This window comes from Acomys russatus, chromosome 23, assembly GCF_903995435.1.
Source record: "Acomys russatus chromosome 23, mAcoRus1.1, whole genome shotgun sequence".
Lineage (NCBI taxonomy): Eukaryota > Metazoa > Chordata > Mammalia > Rodentia > Muridae > Acomys > Acomys russatus.
Window position 1 is genome coordinate 7,911,419 of NC_067159.1, and position 23,125 is coordinate 7,934,543.

At 50.5% G+C, this 23,125-nt stretch overlaps 1 protein-coding gene across 1 annotated transcript; it reads right to left on the reverse strand.

The window, feature by feature from the left end:
- Window positions 1-425: 425 nt before the first annotated feature.
- Window positions 426-22,550, reverse strand: Mov10 (Mov10 RISC complex RNA helicase). Its single transcript, XM_051165565.1, is given in 22 exon segments — window positions 426-575; window positions 660-781; window positions 920-1,008; window positions 1,086-1,211; window positions 2,009-2,083; window positions 2,215-2,406; window positions 2,553-2,670; window positions 4,749-4,965; window positions 5,054-5,151; window positions 5,301-5,404; window positions 5,641-5,799; window positions 6,121-6,268; window positions 6,387-6,563; window positions 6,822-6,976; window positions 8,176-8,344; window positions 8,577-8,711; window positions 10,530-10,791; window positions 10,942-11,177; window positions 11,419-11,622; window positions 21,941-22,123; window positions 22,365-22,489; window positions 22,491-22,550. Coding segments are annotated over 22 exon segments (3,225 nt in total). The 5' UTR covers window positions 22,536-22,550; the 3' UTR covers window positions 426-489.
- Window positions 22,551-23,125: the final 575 nt, after the last annotated feature.

Here is a 23,125-nt window from a genome sequence, read left to right on the forward strand (position 1 = left end):
TGAGGGGAGTGGTCTGTACCATTGGCTAAACATAGAAGCCTGTGGGTGGCTTCCCCGTCCGCTGGGTTTCCTCCCCTCCTCCTAGCGATGAAGGGGTGTGGCTCTGGGCAGACACTCCTGAAGGGTCACTTTGGGGCCACAGGAAGCAGGACCAGGCTGGTGAGACATAGGCAAGAAGAGGCTTTTGCATAGAACAGCGTTTTTGTTTTTGTTTTTGTTTTTTAAAGCAGCTCGGCGGTAGAGTGCTTGCCTAGCGTATTTGAGGCTCTGGGTTCAATCCCCAGAACTGCAAAGGAGAGAGGGGGAAAAAACTTTCTTCCTTCCCCTTCCTCCAAGTTTTAGCAGCTTGGGTTGTTTTCCCTAGCAGAGGAAGAGGTGGAATGTTTTGGGCTGTAAACTCCCCAGCCTTCCCATCTCTGAGGTAAGCTGGGGTCAGGGTCAGGCAGGAGTAAGGCGTGGCTGGTGTGAGAAGGCAGGGCGGCTGTGTCTTCAGAGCTCATTCCTCCACTCTGGCTCCACTTGTAAAGGCAGGCCCCCTTCACCATCTTGGGGGAGATGCTGGTGATGGCGGGGCCCTGGGGAGAAAGGAGCCATACTTGGTTTTCCTGACCTCTTCTTCCCACAGTTGGCCTGCCTGGCCCACCATGGCCCATCCGTACCTGAGGTAGAGGGGCTGAGTTTACTCAAGCCTTGGAGTAAGTCCTGACCCTGCTGCAGGTCCAGTTTAGCAGGAAAGGGGCATCCAGTGTACCCCCCGTTTTCCTTACAGAACTCCAGGAATCTGTGGGGATACAGGACATAGCATGGGAAGCTGTACAAGGCAGCCTCTGTGGACACCCACAGGTATGAGGACTAACGGAGTAGTCCTCCCAAGTAGTCACCCAAGAGCAATTGTGGGGGCGGGGAAGGGAGTGCTTACGTTTTCCAGTCCGGGTCATGGCCTAGGAGGAGTGGGTTGCCCACTACAATGAGCAAAGCCTTGGCCCGGGTCACAGCCACGTTGAATCTCTGGAAGGGAGAAGTGGTGATGTCATGGAAGGGACAGGCCCTGAGGAAGAATTCTTGCCACCCACAAGCCTGCAAACCTTGGGGTTCTTAAGGAAACCGAGGTTAAAGTCCAGGTCCAGTTGCACAAAGCTCTGGCTGCTTCGGACGGTAGAGATGAGGATGACACTCCGTTCTTGCCCTTGGAACTCTTCCACGGAGCCCACCTAGAGTGCAGAGGCAAGTCTTAAGACCAGGTAGGCCCTAAGAGGAACCGCAGGGACAAAGCTGCCCCTGCCAGGGAGGTATGGATGAGTCACTGGGTACTTGTGGGTGAGTGCAGGACCCTGCAAAGACAGGAGGCCTACTGTGCAGGCCTGAGGGGCAGAGCCAGTTCTAGATAGGGTGGGGCTTGGAAACCATTCAGAGTAAAGCGAGTGGCCCTGCAAGAGTGAACCTCTCTTCCCTGGAGACAGCCACCGATTTGGTCAGAATTTCCAAGGGAGAGGCCTGCAAATTGTAAAGTGGTGGGTTTCAATCCTGGCTCAAACATCAGAGTCACCTGTGGAGCTTTAACAAAACAAAACAAAAACAAAAACCAGTAAAAACAGCAAAAACCCACTACTGCCCTGGCTCTGCCTCCAGACAGCGATGCTGACGGTGGGACCCAAGTCATTATGGCATTATGAAACTTCTCCACGTGATTTAACCCTGAATCAGCGGGAGGCAGCCAGGAGACCATGTCACATGATAGGCAGGGTTGGTCTAGGGAGTTTGGACCTCATCCTTAAGGCAGAAGCCAACACACGCTACCTGATGATAAGGCGCGGGTGCTTGTTAAGCAGGCAGGTCGCCATGTTCCATCTCAGACCCACCTGGGGGAAAACCCCAGTTTCATTTTGAAGAAACGGGGTGGGGCCAGGGCACAAACAGGCTGAGATAAGAGGCCTATGGAACTCGGAGAGAGAATGTGAGCGTGTGTGTGTGTGTGTGTGTGTGTGTGTGTATGTGGGGGGGGGGTTACCTTCAAGTCCTTGATATCATCCAGTCCTCGAAGCTCCCTGTCAAGTTTTGTGATGCAGTAACGGATTTTTTCTACCTGGAAGAAGGATATATAGATGCCTTTCTCTCATGCTGTCGCCTTCACACAAGAGGGAGGCAGAAGCAGGCAGCTGGCTGGGGTAATGGCGGACAAAGAGGGAAGTCCTAGCCTTGGACTGGGGGCCTGACCTGCTTCCGGTACGGGGAGATGACGCCCACACTTCGGGGGCTCAGGCGAGCTTTACCCTTCTTGGAGGAAGGGGCCAGGAGCTGTTTCAGGTATGACGTCACTGTGGCAGCCTCTTCAGGGTTGAAGAAGGATGGGCTGTTGCCCTCTCGCTCGTCCTTGCCCATTACACCGTGGAAGATGATGGGAAAGCCCTGGATTGGATGAAGCGAGAGGAAGCTTTCAGGCTCATCTCCCTGCCCTCCACCCCTGCAAGGGAAATCAGGGGTTCTAAACCACTGGGACAAAAAGAGGAGGGAGTCAGGGCCCAGGCTTGGAGCCCTGTCCTGCTAGGCCTTACCTGTTGAGGCAGCCCCTCCCAGCGGCAGAACCGTTCTCGATCCACCACGTCTGCGCAGGCCTGCAACTCTCCGTCATAGTACAGTTGGTTAGGGATGTCCAGGATGGTGGGGTGAGACCTAGGAGGCAGGAGGAACAAGAACAAGACCAAAGGCCTCTTGGGGAGCCCTGCTCCACGTGCTCCCCACCCCCAGCCTTTGGCCCTCCAGACATTCCCAGTACACATTCATCAATGTCTCTTGCCAGGTGCTGCAAACCACAGAAAGCCGAGCCAAGTGTGGTTCTAATAAGCTGTCAGCCTAGGGTTCTCACTTACCAGCTAACTTCCTTTAACAAAACCAAGCCAAACCAAACCAAGAAATTAGGACCCATTCTCAGGTTTTGATTTGCCAAGCGAGGATGGTCCAAATCCAAATTATCATCTATTATTACCACTATTTAGGCTAAACTCCAAAAGTCTTAAGTGTGGACTCAGGAGCATTTACAGAACTTTCACAACAATTGTATGAAGTGGAGGTCAGAGGACAGCCTTGTGGAATCAGTTCTCTCACCTGTAAGTGGGTTCACGGGTTTTGGGGCACCAACTTAGGTTGCCAGGTATGCATAGCAAACTCTTTTACCCTTGGAACCATCTCAACCCTGCCTTTTTGAGATGGTGTCTTACTGTGTAGCCTGGTCTAGCCTCAAACTCTCAATCCTCCTGTTTCAGCCTCCAAATGCTGGGATTAAAGGCATGTGAAACCACTGTCCAGCTTCCATTTATCAAACTCTTAGATGGTTTAAGAATTATTATTATTATAATATTATTATTTTGGTTTTTTGAGACAGGGTTTCTCTGTGTAGCCTTGGCTGTCCTAGATTCACTTTGTAGACCAGGCTGGCCTCGAACGCACAGAGATCCTCCTGCTTCTGCCTCCTGAGTGCTGGGATTAAAGGTGTGTGCTACCATGCCCAGCCTAAAATTATTTTTAATTCTGTATATGTGTGTGTGGAGGTGTGCATGTGAGTACAAGTGATCATGGATGGAGGCCGAAGGTGTCAGATCCCCCAGGATCTATAAGCCACCTGACATGGGTGCTGAACACAGGTCTTCCATAGCACACTTAACTGCTGAAGCATCTGTCACATTTACCAAACTCTCACTGACAGTCTAGGACTCATCTATGCACTAATGTTTAAACCCACCAGAGGTACATGAGATGGCCTACAATCCTAGCTACTCAGAGGGGTAAGGCAGGATTGCCTGAGCCAAGAGTTACAATGAGCCTAGGCAACACAAACAAAGCCTGTCTCAAAGGGGAGAGCTTGGACACTTGGCAGCAGTGTGCAAGGTCCTAGGCTCAAGTTCTAGCACTACACAAGAAATAAAAGTCACAAATGTGGGCATAGTGGTACAGGCCTGTAACCCCAGTACTTAGGGAGGCAAAAGCAGGTGGATCTCTGTGAGTTCGATGCCAGCCTGGTCTATAAAGTGAGTCCAGGACAAATGAGGCTACACAGAGAAATCCTGTCTCAACAAAGCAAAACAAGGGCTGGAGAGATGGGTCAGAGGTTAAGAGCACTCTCTGCTCTTCCAGAGGTCCTGAGTTCAATTCCCAGCAACCACATGGTGGCTCACTGCCATTTTTAATGTGACCTGATGCCCTCTTCTGGTGTGTAGGTGTACATGCAGATAGGGCTCTCATATATAATACATAAAATAAATAAATCTTTAAAAAACAAAAACAAACAACCCCCCCCCAAAACACAAGTGCACAGACCTCAGTTGTATATAATATAAGTCAACTAACAATGGCTTTAAGGTAAAACAGCGTGCTCCCTGCCTTTCTTATTTCTTGTTAGATTGCCTATAAACTCAGATCCATTCACACATATCCTGGTCTGACTGCCTCCAATATGCATAAACCACTGGTCTGAAAAAGAAGCTGGAGCCGGGTGTGGTGGGGCGCACGCCTTTAATCCCAGCACTCGGGAGGCAGAGACAGGCGGATCGCTGTAAGTTTGAGGCCAGCCTGGTCTACAAAGTGAGTCCAGGATGGCCAAGGCTACACAGAGAAACCCTGTCTTGAAAAACCAAAAAGAAAAGAAAAGAAGCTGCCTGACAGGTCACAAGACAAGCAGCTGTAAGGGGGAGACCCCCCTTCAGCCTATGGCCATTGTGAGGCTGTGAGCTGAGCAAAGAGGAGGTCGGTGATACCTGTAGTTGCGGAGCAGTTTGGTGATGAAGCGGGGGTCGTAGCCATTGGGGCCCTTCTTGTACAAGGAGTTGTAGGTGAGCAGGCGCTCCAGCAGAGAGTAGCCGAGTCCATGCTTCTGGGCTAGAGGTGACCGTAGCACAGGCCCCAGCTGCCGAGGGTCCCCAGCCAGAACCAGCTGCCCTCCCGGATTGCCCGTTTCCTTGACATCCATCAGTCCTGAGAGCCATGGGGGGAAAGGTTAAATGGTGGGATTACCCAGTCCATGTGGGGTGCTGTACCTATAGCCCATCCTGAGCCCCCTCACCTGCTATGGCCACCAGACTCTCAGGCTCCATGCAGTGGCCAGCCTCATCGATGAAGACGTGTGTGAAGTGATCGATGGGAAACTGGGCTGACACCAACCTGGGAGTGTCAGGCCAATCAGGGGTCATTCCCAGGCCTGACCTCTGGCCCTTCATTTCACCCTGCCCTCAGGAGCCCTTCCTTTCCCTAGCCCTACACCCCGTGACTTCCCCTAGCAATCAAGAAACTCATCCTATACATTTCCTTACCTGCTGGCAGTGATGAGGGTGGTAATTAAGACCCGGTATTGCTGCAGATGCTTTTTGGCGGGATATGCATATTCTCCTTTCTTAGAATCCCAGTTACAGCAGGTCTGTGGGTCACGAAAGGAGGAGAAGACATCAGCCTGGCTCTTCCCTCTCTTGCCCTGGCTCCAGACCCACTAACTCTTATTTACCTGTCTCCCCTCCCTTTGCAGACCAGGAAACCGAAGTCCCCAGAGAGGTCCTGACCCACCCACCCAATGTCACACCACAAGTCTTCAGGTGCTCTGAGAAATCTTCCAGGCATCCATCATCCCTTGGCCCACCCTCTGCACTTCCTACAAACCTTAATGTCCTCAGGTACCATCCGGAAGTCCCTGCTCGGGGCCAGGAGACGGTAGATGGAGCTGGGCAGGTGGACCCGGAGCCGCTGACAGAGGAGGTCAGCCCCAGAGTTAGATGGAGTACAGGCCAGGATGTGGGCTTTGGGCAAGAGCTTCACTACCTAAGACAAAGAAAATGACAGTATGGGCAGACACTTCCTATGACAGGGGACTCTGGCTGCACTTGCTTCCCAGACACCTGCTAGTCCCAATGACACGTTGGTGTTGAGATATTGGCAAATTCATGTCTACATGTTTATATACGATAATGACCCTAAACCCTCTGCCTCCTTTTTGGGTGACTGTTCTGCTGTAGGCACATTCAGGGGACTGGAGGGATTCAGAATTGCAGGCAAATGCTGGTGGGGGGGGGGGGGGGGGGGGTGTGGGGGTGTGTGGCTGCTGGAGTCAGTATAGGCCCTGGGGTTATATTTCAGCCTCACCTGCTTGATGGCCTCCACTAATGTGACAGTCTTGCCAGTACCTGGAGGCCCAAAGATGATGTAGGGGGCAGGCCGGGTGGTACCCCTCACAATGTGCTTCATGGCTTGCAGCTGCTCAGGGTTCGACTCCAGACTGCGATCATACAACCTGGCCAAGGACCCAGGAACACGAACTTGAAGTCAGCCAGTATCCCAGAGGCTTCTGGGATTCCATTCCCAGTATCCACACCCCCAAGTAGCCCCAGGGTCCCTGCCCAGAGTCTCACTTGAATTTCACATCTGAGGGCAGCAGCGAGATGTCACGGGAGGCCACAGGGAAAAGCATGGGCCACAGCGGCCAGCGGCCCGTCAACTCCAGGGCCCGGTGCTGGACCCGAAGGGGCTGTCGGTTGAAGGTAAAGTTCACCTTGAAGGTCAGCCCGTCCACAAATCGGCTCAGGAGGCTTTGGGCAAAGAATTGAGTCATAGCAGAGTCCAGATTGGGTAGAACAACCAATAGACAGCTAGGACCCTCTCTACCTCCCTTCCTCTTCCCAAGAGGTCCTTACAAAGTTCTCTGGGAGATAGAGTAGTTCACACAGCTTGGGGTCCCCCGGCTCTGTGTCCAGGGAGTCCTAGTCATCTCTGAAAGCGAGACCTCCTAGCCCCACGCTTTAGAAGCGTAAAAGCCACCTTGGTGATTTTGTTCTCCCAACACTCACCTTGTGGAAAAGCTCAGCTTTACACGGTCCAGTTCCACCTTGTGCACAAAACCCTTGTAGGTGATAGGGTTCTCGTGGTGGGTTTCAGAGGACAAAAGGGCAAAAAGGTGGTCACCCCGTAGCACTGAGGGACGGCTCTCGGCCACACCAGGAACCTGCAGAGTGTGAACATAAGTGAGATTTCCTACCCAGTGGGGCTGGGGGTGCTTAGCCCCAGCTCATCCCAGCTTTTTTCTCCTACAAGGCAAAGCAAGCATCAGGGGAAGGGGCCACAGGCTGCTAGAGGTGCCTATACTGGGAGCCCAAGGCCTCCATGGAGGGATTTTGTTTTTGTTTTGTTTTGTTTTGTTTTGTTTTTTGTTTTTTGAGACAAGGTCTCTCTGTGTTAGCCTTGGCTGTCCTAGAGTCACTTTGTAGACCAGGCTGGCCTCGAACTCACAGCGATCTGCCGGCCTCTGCCTCCCAAGTGCTGGGATTAAAGGTGTGCGCCTCCACGCCCAGCTTCCATGGAAGGATTTTAACATGTGGTGGCCAGCGGCCCCCAGTCCAGCTAGCTGCTGCTTGGCCAGTTCAGCTCCAGTTTTGTCTTGAGCACCTTGGTGCAAACTCACTTCTTTTAATAAAACCTTTCCCTGGTCATCCTGACTCTCTCCCTTCCCACCTGCACTGCTGTGCATTAATCCATTGTCAGGAGGAAGTCTGAGTACTCTAAATGGGGAGATGGCTCGGTGGGTAAAGGTGCCTGTTGCTAAGCCTGACAACCTGCATCCGATCCCTGGGGCCGCCGACATGGTGGGAAGAAAAACGGGACTCCCACAAATTGTTCTCTGACCTCCACGTTATGTGCTATGCATGCTGCGCACACACTAAGTAATAAAGAGGATGTGAGGATTTGAAAAGGGTCTCAGAGTTATCCACGAAGCTGGGAAAACAAGGGTCTCGTCAATGTTACATAGCTGGTGGCAAAATCTAAATGATAAAATCCCACCACCCGCATGAACTGAGTGTGGTGGGCTGTGCCTACGATGCCAGTTTGGGGGTGATTGACACAGGAGGAGCACAAGTTCAACATCCTCTTTGGCTATACAATAAGTACAAAGCTAGCCTGAGCTACGTGGGACCCTGCCCAAAATAAAGTAGAAAGAAAAGCCACTGCCCTGTTCTGGCATGTTTTTTGGGGGTGGGGTGGGGTTGGGACAAGCAGCTCCCCCTGCTCTTTGCCCACACCCTCTGACACAGGAACCATTTCATCCTTTTTTCATGTTTACTCTGCCGACAGGGGTCACGGCCTGTTAACCTCCTTAAAGTAGACTGGCATGGGCCCACCGTCCCCACAAGAGATCTGAGCCCTAACCTCCAGTGTAAGCAGCCTCGGATTCTGGTCCGCGGGGTCCCAGGTCATGGGCACGGACTCCAGGTCATAGTGCCGGATGTCATGTTCCATCTGCAGCTCCTCCAGGTGCAGCAGCAGCCGGAGCTTCACCTCATAGTTCCTGGACTTCAGGGTTGTCTCCAGCTGGGCCCTGGTAGGGATGGTTTGAGCTGCAGCAGGCTCAGGATGGATCCGACAATGCCCTCCCCTCCGCCCTCCCAACTCTGGGGCTCTGCCCTCTCCAGTCATTCACCCCCACACTGAGCATGCTGTGGGTGCCAAGCACTGATCATGGCGAGCCAGGGAAGTGAGACAGACAGGGAGAAGCCAGCAGAGAGAGACGACAAGGGAGCAGGCGGGTGGCACAAGGGGCTGGAACTTACTTGATCTCAGCAACATCCTTTGGGGAGGTGAAAATGCTTGGTCCTTGAAGAAGGGTAGGGAGCAGTTGCCGGAGGCGGATGGGTGGGTAGTAGGTCCCCAGGGCCAAACTTAGTTCTAGCTCATAGCCCTTGGCCCTGTGGGAGGGAAGAAAACATGTCCTGAAAACAGAAACCACTCATCTCCAAAGACTCTGGAGAGGTCTTCATGGAGCCTACGCAAAATATTTCTACAGTGGCTTCTCTGGTGTGGTCATCAGCCATCTAGGGATGCAGTGCTCCCTAGCTCATGCAGCTGCTTGGTCCAGGGTTGGACCACTCTCAGCTTTGTAAAGCCTAGAATTTGGAATATTTGAAAGAAATACTCTGTGAGCTGGGTGTGATGGCACAGGCCTATAATCCCAACGCTCAGTAATGGAAAAGACTACAAAAGGTTTATGAGTTGTAGGCCAGCCTGGGCTACACAGCCTGACTCTCAAAAATAAACAAATATAAGCAATATATGCTCTTTTGAAGAAATAACAGCAAAGCAATATATTTTAAATAACTAAGTAACATTCTTATTCAAAAACAGTCAACTTTAACTTTTTGGTATATAATTTGTTTCTTTTTTTTCTGAGTGCTGGAATTAAAGGCCTGCATCCATAGCGTTTGATTGATTGCGGCGCTGGGGATGCCGTCCAAGGTCTCACACGTGCTGTAAATTTGTCTCATACATGTATACATATGTTAACAAAAGGGGCATGTTGTAACTACAAAGATCTTATTACATGGTTTGCATTTATTACTCATTACTTTTAAATGCATATCCTTCTATGAATTTGTGTGTGTGAAGAGGGTGCCAGATCCCCTGGAGCTAGAGTTACACATAGTAACCCAGGCCTGCTGCAAGAGCAGCAGATGCTGTCAACCAGAGTCATCTCCCCAGCCCCTTCACTGTGCATTGGACAGAGTACTTCTCTGAAATCCAGGCTAGCCTAGAACTCTCTTATAGCACAGGCTGGCCTGTAATACTGGCCCTGCTTCTGTCTCCCAAGTGTTGGGATTACAGCATTTTGAGCTCCCATACCTTGGTCTCAGATTGTTTGTTTGTTTACTAGACAGAGCTTTAAACCCTCTGTAGCCCTGGCTGGTCTTGAACTTAGAGACCTGCCTGTCTCTGCCTCCTGAGTGCTGGGATTAAAGGCACAGGCCACCACACCTGGTTCTCTTGTTAACAGTTTTGCCGGAAAAACACACAGTTTCTGTGATTTGTTTAATGCATTCACGTGTATGTGCGGCCACCATCATTTTCAGTTTTAGAACACTTTCAACAAGCCCTTTAGCTCGCACTCTTCTATTCTGCGGCCTCCCTCATTAAGTGTATATATCTAATGGTGAGTGCCAGGCATGGTGGTACAAGGGGTGGCACACCCCTTTAATTCCAGCACTTGGAAGGCACAGGCAGGTGGAGCTCTATGAATTCCAGGCCATTTTGATCTGCACACTGAGCTCCAGGTCCTCCAGAGTTGTACAGTGAGATCTTGTGTTAAAAAATAAAATAGTGAGAAGATAGCTCATCAGTTACGAGCATCTGTTAGTGTTGCACAGGTTTTGGGGGTGGCTCATAGCAGCCTGTAACTCCAGCTCCAGGGGAATCCCTGTGCTGGCCTGCCCCCTCCCCCCCACATACACAAACCATAGTCTTTAAAAACAAACGAGGGCGGGGGGAGGGATTAGGTGTAGTGCAGGGGTAAAACCTTACTTGGCCATCTCTCTATACAGTGTAAACACTTAAGAGTTTTCACAGTGTCCCCCAACAGTTACTGCCTCTCTCCTGCAGCAGCTTGCTTCTCAGATAGGAAAGGGATCTGAGACCCAAAAGGGGGCGGGAGGAGTAACCTGCTGTTCAGAAAGGGCCTCTGTCCCCTAGCTCGGGAGTCTTCCCAAGTGCCCATGGTGTCATTATCTAGTCACCGGTCAGGCCTCTCTCCTTCCTCTATCCGGTTGGTCAGTACAGGGTTTCTACTGAGCCGAGGGGTGCGTTTGTAGGGAGTTGTGGGTTTCAACTGTGCAGCCAGGGTGCTGTGTGCGACGGCAGCCAAGAAACGGGCGACGTAGAACGTTTCGGCTCCCTCGGTTCCCGGCTCCCCAGGCCCCAGCAGCTCCCAGAGGACAGTGGCTGGGAAGTATCCCACAATGCCGGTCTTACAGTAGACATGGAGCTCATAGCTTTCACCTGGAAGAAGGTAGCCGAGTGAGGCAGCGGCCCTACCCCAGCATCCCCAGCCCATGGCAGGAGCCCATTGGACAGAGATAGTATTTTTTTTTCCCCTGAAGCTCAGACCACCCCTCTGGTGGTCCTCCTTCACCTCAGAAGACGACTCACCTGGGCCCAATGGGCAGGGCAGGTCCTGTTCACCGTGGTAGAAGGCAAACTGGGGTGTCCAGCAGAGTGGAAAGAGATGAGTGAGGGTGACAGGCTTGGTCCCTCCATTCCGAAGCCGTAGGGTCAGTACCTCCTTGCGGTTCAAATCCAGGCGGATAAGGAGCTGCCCATCTCGGGCTTCATGGGGCCCCTGGACCTCCACGTCCACCCCATGTTTCCCATGAAGATACTCATTCCTGGGGAGAGTGGGAGTCAAGGGGGGATGGGGAGGGAGGACCTTGGGCTTGGAATTACCTTGGGGAGGGTTAGGAACGTGGTAATGTCAGGTGTGATGGGAACCCACCCCCCAATGCCACCCTGGATTGATTCCCAGCTTCCCATCCTTGAGCAGCCCAAGGAAATCCACTGCTTTTAATGCCAGATATCCCGTTCCCCTCACCTCTCTCTGCCCACTCACAGGGCACACACTCAACACACCTGTCATGGAAGATCCTGGCCAGCAGTGACCTGTGTTGTTTGCTGATATTCGACCCTGGCTTTATTCGCCTCTTTTCTGGCAACTGCACATCAGCCCAGCGGTCTAGTTTGAAGAACCTGACCCGAGTCTTGGTGACGAAGGCCAGATTTGCAATCTTCATTCCATACAGCATGGAGGAGAAGCCAGGGGCAGGGGTCCCATAGCTGCCAGAAGCAGAGGATACTGGGAAGTGAGGGAAGGCAGGGTGGCTGTGCAGAGGGTGCTGGGGAAGGCCCAAGGGCTGCTCTGTGCAGGGTCACACCAGCCCTGCGAGGAGGAGGCAGCATGGGACTCAAGAGGCAGAGACTCCAGCTAGGGATGGTAGGAATTTTGAACAACTTAAAGCAAGGCACTGGGACTTTCCAACACAAAATAATCTGCTTAAACAGCACTGTGATGAAAAGTCCAATATTGGGCTGTTGTTGGCTGGGAAGGCAAAGAAAAAAACAGATTTTCTTTCTTTCTTTTTTTTAAGGGGGACTCTTTTGGGGGGACATTTAAAAAAAGGTGCAGTGGAAAGAGCTAAGGCTAAGGGAAGTTGAAAAAGATGGCTCATAGGACTGGACAGGGCTGTGGGGGAGGGCTGAGAAAGGGGGTCAGAGAGAGAGCAGAGATGTCCAGAGTGTGGGCAAGGTGGCAGATCGGACAGCAGTTTCCACCGGAAGTCAAAGGGTGCAGGTGGAACCCCAAGCAGGAAGGGAAAGGATCCTTCTCCCGAGATCAAATAGCCTGGCTTTGTGCCTAGAGAGGTGAAGACAGGAAAAGGGGTCAGCAGAACAACCTGGGGTTCAGCGTAATCTGCTCCACACACACTAACGGAGGCATGGTAGGTGCCAGACACTGCACTTGAGGCTGGGATGGTTGCAAAGCTGCCAGCCCTGGATGCAGCCTTTAGCAACACTCAGAGTGAACACATCCATTGCGGCATGGGGATGAAGCAGGGTTGCCGAGACTGCCCAGAGCAGCTCACTGGGCCAAGCCACGGCACCTGGGGTGGGGGGGGGGGGGGCAGGAGCAGGCCTCTCAGCAATGAATGTGCATTACTTGGGCAAGAGGAAGCATCAAGTGAGTGAACTGATGGGCATCACGGCATGGCACGGGGCTGTCATCCCAGCTGCCTCAGCTGGGCTCTCCTGCCAGCATCTTGCTTTTTGTCTCTTTTGAACTACTGAGGGCTATGGAGCTCAGAGGTAAGAGTGCTTGCTACCTAGCATTTGTGAGGCCTGAGGTTCAACCCCTAGCACCACCAAACAAATAAACAAACAAACCAAAAGAAAAAAAAAACAAAAAAACCAAACCTCCCAACTCCCCTCCCCCCCAAAATCCCTCTCTTGCCAAAATACCACCCCCAACAAAAACCAAATAAACAAGATAGAGCTTGAAAATCTGTCTTAAAGGGCTCCTATGAGGCTCACTTGAGACACTGACATTGCAGGGAACCATTTAGCCCAGTGCTTGGCACGAAGCAGACCTCAGTAAGGGAGAGTGATGGTTAGTGTCATGTACAGTGTGGCTTGTACTACAGTGAAAGGTTCAAAGAAAGGGATGACAGGAGCTGGCAGAGATGGGCAGAGCCAGACAGTTTTACACGGCAGGTTAAGGAGCCTGGACTTGACCATGACTTTCAGTTAGCCCTTCCCTTCCCTTTTCTGGTACCCATAAGGAGCCTGAAGATGCTGCCAAACACATGACATATTTGATGAACACAGTCAAGATGTGGAGGAGTGATAACCTCCCTCCAATGCTTGTTGGGACTGTACAGCGTATCCTAGCAACTGCGCGGTGATCTTTAGTAATCCATCATTGGGGCCAAATCAGCACAGTTGCTTATAAGAGCATACAGTAAGGTCCTTGTGGCTCAGAACAGCTTTCCAGGTCCCACACCTATAACTCTGCCTCTCCTTCATCCCTAGGAAGGGGAGCAGTACGATTCAGACAACACTGAGGAGGCTATGGTTTCTTTTAAAAGGATGGTGAGTCATTTGAAAGCATGGTGAGAAATGCTTGGGTTAGTGTTGGTTGCTATCGTTAGTATCTGTGTTAGTGGGAAGAGGTCTAATCACAGCAGGGGGAGGGGCAGTGACAACTTACTTTCAGCCCTTGTCAGAGTCTACCCTGTGGTTACAGAACCACTGCAGTTGGTGGGTTTTAAGCAGGGGAGTGGCAAGATCATATATGCATTTCAGATCACTCTGGCATCAGGACTGGAGGATGGACATGCTGGAGGCAAGACTGTAGGCAGGGAGACCAGTTAGAAGAAGGCCACTGCAGCTGTCTGGTTAAAAGATATCAAAGGCCCAAATGAGGGAGTGGTATAGAAACAGAGGAGGGGGTCAGATTGGATCCTATTCAGAATGCTAGTTAGCAGAATTTGGTGACAGGAGGGAGACTGGAGTGGAAAGAGAGGGGCACCTAGAATACCCAAATCAAGGACTTTGGTTCTGGAACTGTCCCCGAGGAAGAAGATAGGTAGCCAGATGGACCATCGCATTTGCAGTGGACACGCTGGGTATAGATGCCTGTCGTCCAAAGGCAGCTTTGGTTATGTGAGGCACCAGCTTAGAGCTCACAGCAAAGTCAAGGCCTACGAATATTAGGGAGTCCCTTGGTAGTAGTTACAACCAAGGACCCACGCTTGGGACCTTCCCTGGGACCTCTAGCAGTTTGTGAACCGCTAAGGCCAACACAGGCCAGGGAGGAAGGGAAACCAGAGAAGAAGCCTCGAGAAAAAGGAGAATTGGAAGAGAACCTGGTGGAACCAGGCATGGTAGCTCACACCCAGAACCCCAGCACTTGGGAGGCGGAGGCTGAAGACCACCTCAGATCTGAGGTTCGCCTTGTCTACATAATAGGTTCCAGGCTATCCAGGGATACACAGTAAGACACCGTGTCAAAACCAAACTAGGCTGAGTGTAGTGGTGCACACCTTTAATCTCAGCATTTGTGAGGCAGAGGCAGGTGGATTTATGTGAGTATGAGGCCAGCAGTAAGTTCCATGCCCACTAAAGCTACACATCAAGACTTGGTCTCACTGGGTATGGTGGCGCACGCCTTTAATCCCAACACTCGGGAGGCAAAGGCAGGTGGATCGCTGTGAATTCGAGGCCAGCCTGGTCTACAAAGTGAGTCCAGGACAGCCAAAGCTAACACACAGAGACCCTGTCTCAAAAAACCAGGAGGGTTAAAAAAAAAAAAAAAGGACTTGGTCTCAAAAACAAAGAACAAAACCCAAATAAACAGAATGCTGGTGAAATGGCTTAAAGTAAAGGTGCTTGCTGTCTATCCTGACCACCTGAGTTATTCTTGAAAGCTACATATAGATGGTGGGAGGAAACAGAGAACTGATTCCCTTAAGATGTCCTCTGAGATAGGTGTGGTGGCGCACACCTTTAATCCCAGCACTTGGGAGGCAGAGGCAGGGGGATCTCTGTGAGTTTGAGGCCAGCCTGGTCTACAAAGAGAGTCCAGGACTGCCAAGGTTACACAGAGAAACCCTGTCTCGAAAAACAAAAACAAAACCCCGAAACAAACAAAAAAGAAAGATTAAAAAAGGACAGAAGATAATGGTTATTTAATATTTTTATTTACTACATATACTGTGTTCTGCCTGCATATACACCTCCATACCAGAAATGGACACCAGATCTCATTATAGATGGTTATGAGCCACCATGTGGCTGCTGGGAATTGAACTCACGACCTCTGGAAGAGTACTCTTAACTACTGAGCCATCTCTCCAGCCGAAGATAATGGTTCTTTATAAATTTAACTTAGGTATTAAGTATGCATGCTAAAGGAGAAGTGAAAAGGTATTCATCGGAAGTGTTAAGACATTTAAGCAGGACAGCACTGGACATGCGCAGCATGAAAGGCCTTCACTCTAGACTCTTGCTAAGGTGGAATGCACACCCAGTTCTTAATGATGAGCAAGCACTTCTCCCAACTATACACATATACAGACAGGCATCATTCTGTGACAATGCTTTGTGGTTCCATCTTCCTCCCAAATAGCTCCAGAAAGCACGATAGCTTTAATTTAAACCAGTGTAGCCAGTTCTCCAATGACAGAAGCAGGCTGCCCACAGTTTTTAATGTTAAAATAATCACAAACACACACACACACACACACACACACACACACACACACACACACAAACCCCGACCAACCAAAGAAAGAAAACAAAACCCACCTTGCACCTGTAAACAAGTCCAGTGAGACACACTCTTGGAAGTGGACTTTCTGGGTGCGTCAAAGGGAATGAATGAACTTTTACAACTTAGGTGAAAAGCGCATTTTCTTTTGGAGATAGAAACTGGCCTCAATCTCATGATCCTACTGCTGTCTTACCCCTTTAGATGCTGGATTTACGGGCACATTGCCACACATACAACACAACACACACACACAACAGAAGGGAACTGCTGCAAAACTGCCTCCTAAACCAGTGGTACAAATTTAAGTTGTCTTTAGTAAGAACTTCCGAATGCCTTTTCCCCAGCCCCTAACATTAGAAAATTTCAACCATTTATGTTTTTTTTTGTTTTTGTTTTTTTTTAATTTAAAGAAAATTGTTTCAAGGCAAAGTTTCTTGTAGTTCAGGCTGGCCTCAAACTCCTGATCCGCCTGCCTGCCACCAAGCTGAGGACATGCCTCACTAGTTTTTGCCATCCGCTATTATAATTTTTTTTAATGTGTCTTATTTCAATTCTTATTTCCTTGGTCAGTCACACAGCTGACTGGGGCTCATTTTGTAGCTCTGGTTGTCTTGAATTTGCACAGATTCTCCAACAGCTACCTCTCAAGTGATGAGATTACATCATACATGAACTTTGCCCAGCTTATCTTTGGTATTGCCTCTGACAGATGCCTGGTCCTATCTTTTTTTCTAGGCTATTAGCTGTTGACTCTATCTCTGGCTTTGCCTCTTTCCTCCCATGCCTTGTCAACCCTCTACACAGGCCGGGTCACCAAAGACAGACCCAACCACCAACAACTCCACAGCGCACAAACGCAGCCAAACCTTAGGTATGGTACAAGGACAATGCCAGGTGCAGCAACGTCATCTCTACCAGCAGAACACGTTTGGTTACTTACTAGCTGCGGTGCTAAGTGACCAAGTGCATGACTTATCTATTTCTCACAACTGTCGGGAAAGCAGCCATTATCAGCACACATAACGATGACACTTAGTCCCCACTGCCCTGCCCTTGGCCTTTATTGTTGCTCGAATGGCATGGCAGCTAATCCCATAAAGCCTTAAAAACACACACACACACACACACACACACACACACACACACACACACACACACACACACACCCAAAGGCAGCCCAACCTAGTATCAGATTTGGAAGTGATCCTACAGGGACATCTAGTTATACAAACTCAGGTTTCAGTTCTCATTTGTGGATCAAAACCAGGCTTGAACTGATTGTTTAGGGTTTCTGAGGCAAAGCCTAGCTCTGTAGCCTAAGGTAGCCTTAAACCTATATGCTCTTTCTGCTTCTGCCTCCCAACCACTGGAATTAGAGAGGCGAGCTTTCATCTATGGCATCCCAGGACTTGAGGCAGTTGAGGCAGGAGAATTGCTGCCAGTTAGAGCCCAACTTACATTACATAGATCTAGTGTCTATCTGTCTGTCTCTTTCTCTCATACACACACATAAAATCAAGAGTAAAAAAATAGAAGCGTATATAGCTACTGTTGTTTCAGACAGACATATTTTTTTGTTTTTTTTTTTTTGAGATAGGGTTTCTCTGTATAGCCTTGGCTGACCAATAGGTCTCACTCTATAGACCAGGCTGGCCTCGAACAGAGATCCACCCGCCTCTGCCTCCTCAGTGCTGGGATCAAAGGTGTGTGCCACTACCCCCTGGTGAGCTGTTTTGTTTGTTTATTTGTTTTTTTAATGGGACCATACAGTTTTATGAAAGCCGTGTATACAAGCAGGCCACCGACTACAGTGCTGTTTTCACTGGGGAAAGAGGGAAAAGTCACCAAACCACCCTCCGTGCAAGAAGCCAAGACCATTTTAGTTCTAAAACGCTGATTATGTCAGTCTATTTTATTTTGTTGTTTTTGCTTTTCACATTTTTAAAAAAGGTTTTGTTTTTGTCTTATGTGAGCAGGTGTTTTGCTGCACAGCTGTCTGTGCACCACTTGTGGTGTGCCTGGTGCCTGCAGAGACCAGAAGAGGGTGTCAACATGTCCTGGAACTGGCGTTACAGACAGCTGAGAGCTGCCATGTGGGTTCTGGGAATTGAACCCTGGCCTTCTTCAAGAGTATCAAGTGCTCTTCATCCCTGAGACATCTCTCTAGCCCCTGCTTTTGATTAATATTTGCATTTATTCGTTGAGATTTTCACACAGGTATACAATGTATTTTGATCATATCTACGTCCCCACTCCACCTCCCTGAATTTTCTACCAACATAGTTTCCTCTTAACTTCATGTCTTCTTCATTTAAAAAAGTTTAAACACTCCGTGTGTGTGTGTGTGTGTGTGTGTGTGTTGGGGAAGGGTGAGAGGACAACTTGTAGGGGTTGGTTCTTTCTTTACACCAAATAGGTCCTGGGGACTGAACTTAAGTTGTCAGGCTTGGCAGTGCCTTCACCAGCGGAGCCATCTCCTCAGAGGGCTCCCCACACTGAGTCCCATATGGCCATGAACGTGGTGCCACCCCCTGGAGCATTGGCAACCTATCAGTTACCACTGCCCCCCCCCGATTTAAAAATGACCCTCTTTTGTCCAGCAGCCACCAACTTTCAATAAATCCTCAGCTAGGAGTGGGGTCTTAACTCTGTCCCCACCGATGCTGAAATTCTGTGGCGGTAACACAGCCACTGTGAGTTCATGGTCTTGTCATGTCCAGAAAACAGCATTTCACAGCCCTCCTCCTATCTTCCTGCTTTCACACTTTTGTCACCCTCTTCTAAGATGTTCCCTGAGCTTTGGAGAGGTGCTTTTGATTTTTTGAGATGTGGTCTTGAATTATCCAGGCAGGCTTCAAACGTGCTATGTGCCAAAGGCAATCGTAAATTCCTGATCATCCTGCCCCCTACCTCTCAAATGCTGGTATTACAGGGATGTGCCACTAGCCTTCTATTTTCTATTTCTATCTTCTATAATCCCTGTAGTACTCAGGATGTTGAGGCAGGGGAATTGTCCGAAGGCGGAGGCAAAAGACTTGTCTCAAACTTGAGGCCAATCTGGGATCCCCAATGAGTTTCAGGCTGGCCTAGCAGGAACCTGTTTCACCGTCCTCACCAACCAAAAAAAAAAAAAAAAAGTGACCACGAAACAGCTGGTGTAGCTCAACTGGAGAGCACTTGCCTGTCCTATGCGAGGTCCTGGGTTCTGTCCCAAGTACCCAGGGAGGGTAACTTGCTGTGCTCGCTCTAGCCCATTCTCCTGGTCAACTGGAATCCAACTGGATTCTGCAAACGCTTACTGCAAGTAGATTCGGCAAGCATCTACTCCACACACACTCTATGCTGAGGACTGAGAGCTGAGACACGGGACTCACGGCACTGAAGTTGACAGAGTGTGGTGGGGAAGGCAGCAGGGGGGTTCTAATGAGAAGCACAGAAGCGCGGTGCAGTCTAGCTGTAAACAGGCTCTAGCCAACGTAGAAAGAGTAAGCTAGGAGAATCCAGACGAGCACACGATTACTCGGAGTAGGGGGGATGAGATGGCTGCAGGGGACATGATGCTTTGTTTATCAAACCTGATGACCCAAGTTCAGTGTTTTCTCTCTCTCTCTCTCTCTCTCTCTCTCTCTCTCTCTCTCTCTCTCTCTCTCTCTCTCTCCAGGGGAGGGAGTGGGGATGTAATCCAGTTGGTAGTCGAGTATTCCACCTTGCACACTCAAAACCCTCATAGTTGGAGAGTCCCAGTACTGAGCAGAAGTTCAAGGTCAGTTGGGAGATACCAAAGACCTGATTAAAGTAGGACGGGGGTGGGGGTGGGGGGGGGGGATGCATAGAAAACTAACCCTTCATCCAAGCAGACATCTCTGGGCAGCTGGGCGAGAGGGGCATTAGCTAAAGCCTCATACTTCTGCTTTCTGGAGTGACTTGGGAACATTCTATTCAGCATGACTACCCAAGCCAAGTCTTCCTCAGTTCTGTTGAGTAGGTCTCATGACAGGATACAAGGCTTTCTTCCTCCTCCGTGCACTCAAACTATCTGTCCTTCAAGGCCAAGGCCAGCCTCCCAGGTTTATTTGGGTAAAATACAAGTGCATACAGTAAACGTTACCTTAGGGCTGCAGATGCTGCTCAGTATGTTTGCTTGCCCAGCAAACGCAAGGCCCTGGGTTCAAGCTCCAGCACTGCAAAATAAATTGGGGGGGGGAAATAGGAGCAAAGCCAGCTGTGGTGGGGTGTGCCTATAATGCTAGCACCCAAGAGGTGGAGGAAGGAGGAATCAAGTTCAAGGTCAGCCTTGGCTACAGAGTAATTTCAAGCCTAGCCTGTCTCAAAAGTCAAACAGGATTGGATAGATGGTTCAGTGATGGAGTTAAGATTCTCAAGCACTCATGTCGAATAGCTCAAAACTGCCTGTAACTCCAGCCCTGGGGGTATCTGATGCCCACGTTTGGCCTCTGTGGGCACTTGCAAACATAGTGTGCACATGCACATAGACAAACCAACCAACCAACTGCCAAAAACAAACAAATAAACAAAAACTTAAAATATCAGACCCTAACAACAACAAAGATGAAAAATCTAGCAGTATAGCAGCCAAAAATGGTAGTTTAAGTCAAACCTGCTATTCTGGCACTTGGGTGCCTGAGGCTGGAAAGTTACTTAAGTTTGAAAGTTTGAGGCCAGCCTGGGTGGGAATAAATTCAACTAAAATAAATAAACCCCTTTATCTACCATATATCTCTCTCTATATATCTCTCTATACACACACATACATGCATACATACATACATACACACATGCAATCCAACATAGCTGCTCTCTGCCAGGTACTGAAACAATTTACCAGCATTTTGAGCTGACAGACTCCCGGGTCACACTGGAGTCAGAGTCCTCGGAGCCCTCTTCTTGACTAGGCCTTGAGCTTGGCTCCCTACACCATTAGCCTTAGTCCTGCCCACCTCAGTTTTACTAGAACGCTCAGTGAGAAGCTGTCCTGCTCTGATGGATCTGATCAACTTTCTCCTCCTCCACCTTTGACTCGCAACCCTCTGGTCTGCTTATCGCAAGAATGGCTCTTGGCAGTAAACAATGCACAGACCTCTGCTAGGGAGCCCTAGCAATCCGGTACTATTTGAAGTTAAGCTCTCTTTCCCTGACTGCCAAAGTACTGGACCTGTGGTGTTCAGAGCCACACTGCACTTTGTGGACATAGGTGAACACGTGGGCGGGGAAGTGCTGACTATAACATCGTCCTTACTAACCCAGCATCATTTCCCCACGCCCTATGGCACACTATAGACCAAATGCTGTCCGCACACCATAGCCTTTGTTGGTTACTGCATAGTTTTCATCTGTGTGTTCCCAGTACAACGCGGAGCGGTAAACAGGTGGGCACCGCTTTTGCCTCCTTCTCAGAAGCTGCTCAACCGTCTTAATGTTCAAGACATGTTCATGAGTAACAATATTCGAGTCAACATGGACAATCCCCACCTTCTCCTGTAACCTCAAGCCACACTGCCATAATTAATTCCATCTAAGACTTGCCCCAAATCACAACAGCCGTATGTCACCCATACCGGCATTTTGGTCAGTTGCAACACATATCCCTCAAAATTGGTAAAATCCCAACCCCGTTGCCCTATTTATTAGTGCAACTCTCTACACTCATCCCAGCTAAATTGTTTCTTCTTCGTCTTCTCTCCAAAGCAGCAGCCTGTTGATAGAGGTGTTTCTGAAGCACACGTCTATGGTTTGACAGAAGTCTCTTTGATTTTTTCACTTGGGTGGTAACAGGAAAAGGAAACCAAATATCTTCAGCCATGGGGAAAAGGGGCCTCCAGGAGGCTGTCCCTGCCCTGGGTCTCCATGGAGAAGCCACAGGTGCTAATGGAGGTTTGCCTGCCTACGCAGTTTGTGCTCTTTTCTCCCTGAAGCTCCCTGAGGTTCTCCCGCCTACCCTGGGCCTCTTCAGCTCTCCCGCAGCGCGGACCCTGGAGGCGGCCGCCCCTTAACAAGGGGGCGGGGATCCCCGCTCGGTCTGCGCCCGCATCGCCTTGCCTGTGGGGCTCCCCTCCCCCACTGCCGAGCCCTGGCCCCTGCGAGCCGCGCGTGGGCACCGACCCCTCCCCGGCGGGCCGGGCTGTGCAGAGCGGGCGGGCTCCGGGTGGCGCTGGCTGGGCGTGGGCAGGCGCAGGATTTAGTCTGCTAGTACCGGACTGGACCCATCGGCCCGGGGCAGCATCCCTTTTGCACGCTCGGCGGGAAGGTGGCCCCACCGCCCGGGTGCTGGCCCCCGTGCCTTGGGGCCCGTGGTGGGCCGGCCCATACCTGGGCTTGAAGTCGCGGTTGTAAATCATCCGCAGCCGCTCGCGATCTGTCTCCAGGTCCAGTCCCCGTTCGGCCAGGAAACTCTCGAACCTCTGGCCAGCCTCCCGGAGCTTTCGGCAGCTGAACTTGCTGGGCATCGCGGCGGCCGCTGCGGCCCAGGCAGGAGGGTCCGAGGAAATGAAACTGAAAGTCGCCGCCGCGGTTTAGAGTTGGCTGCTCTGGGGTGAGGGTGCAAAAGGGGAAAAAGCCTCCTACCTCTGATGTCGGCTCCAGCCAGCCACCTTCTCCCCGCCAGCCTCCCCTTCTCTGTTCGTTCTTCTCCTACCTGAGCCTTCCTTTCGGTCTCTTCGTCCTATCCCCTCCCCCTCTTCGCATTAACTCTTTCCTAAGGAGTCTGACCCCTCCCTCAGGGCCCTCCCCTTACCCCAAGCTCCCTCCCCTGGCAGCTAGCCAGGATCCGAACGTGGCTATCGCCTGGGGCCCCCTAAACAGCCGGGAGGACCTTGGAGCTTCAGCTAGGGCTACTCCCACGCCCACTCTCCAGAGCCTCAGGGACTTAGAAAAGCTGCAGAGCAAAGGGCAGGGCCCTGGACATGGGTCGGCTGCAGCTGAACTGGGGCCGCTCGTCCAGCACCTCCCCCAGACTGCCAGGGACATAAACCAGTACGGAAGCGAACGGCACGCCCCCTCCCCCATTTCCTTGCTCTAGCTTTCCGACTCAGAGAGGAAGGCAGGAGTCAAAGTTGGGAGGGGGCGGCGGCAAGTGTCTATCGGGATGAAGGTGTGTGGGAGAGCGGGACAAGAGCTTCTCCCAAGCTTACTTTTCTGGGCCACACTGGCTTCATTATGTTTCAAGGTTGGAAATTCTTGCCCTTGAGCCACGTATTTGGGCACGTAATCGCACTCCGATTTGTGTTACTCTTTACTACTTTTTAGCGGTAAGTCATGATTGCCAGCCGTCCAAAAAATAAATAGATAAATTAGCAAGGCATGTTAGGCAATAAATGATTAACAGAGACAACATCAGTACCAGGAAAAGAAGAAATAAGACCAATGTGCTTAGACAAACCGAAGGGGGTGGGGCTACCATAACAACAAATGTAAAACAAGCCTTCCCGCACCTATTTATCTCCAGGATGAAATAAAACACACACACACACACACACACACACACACACACACACA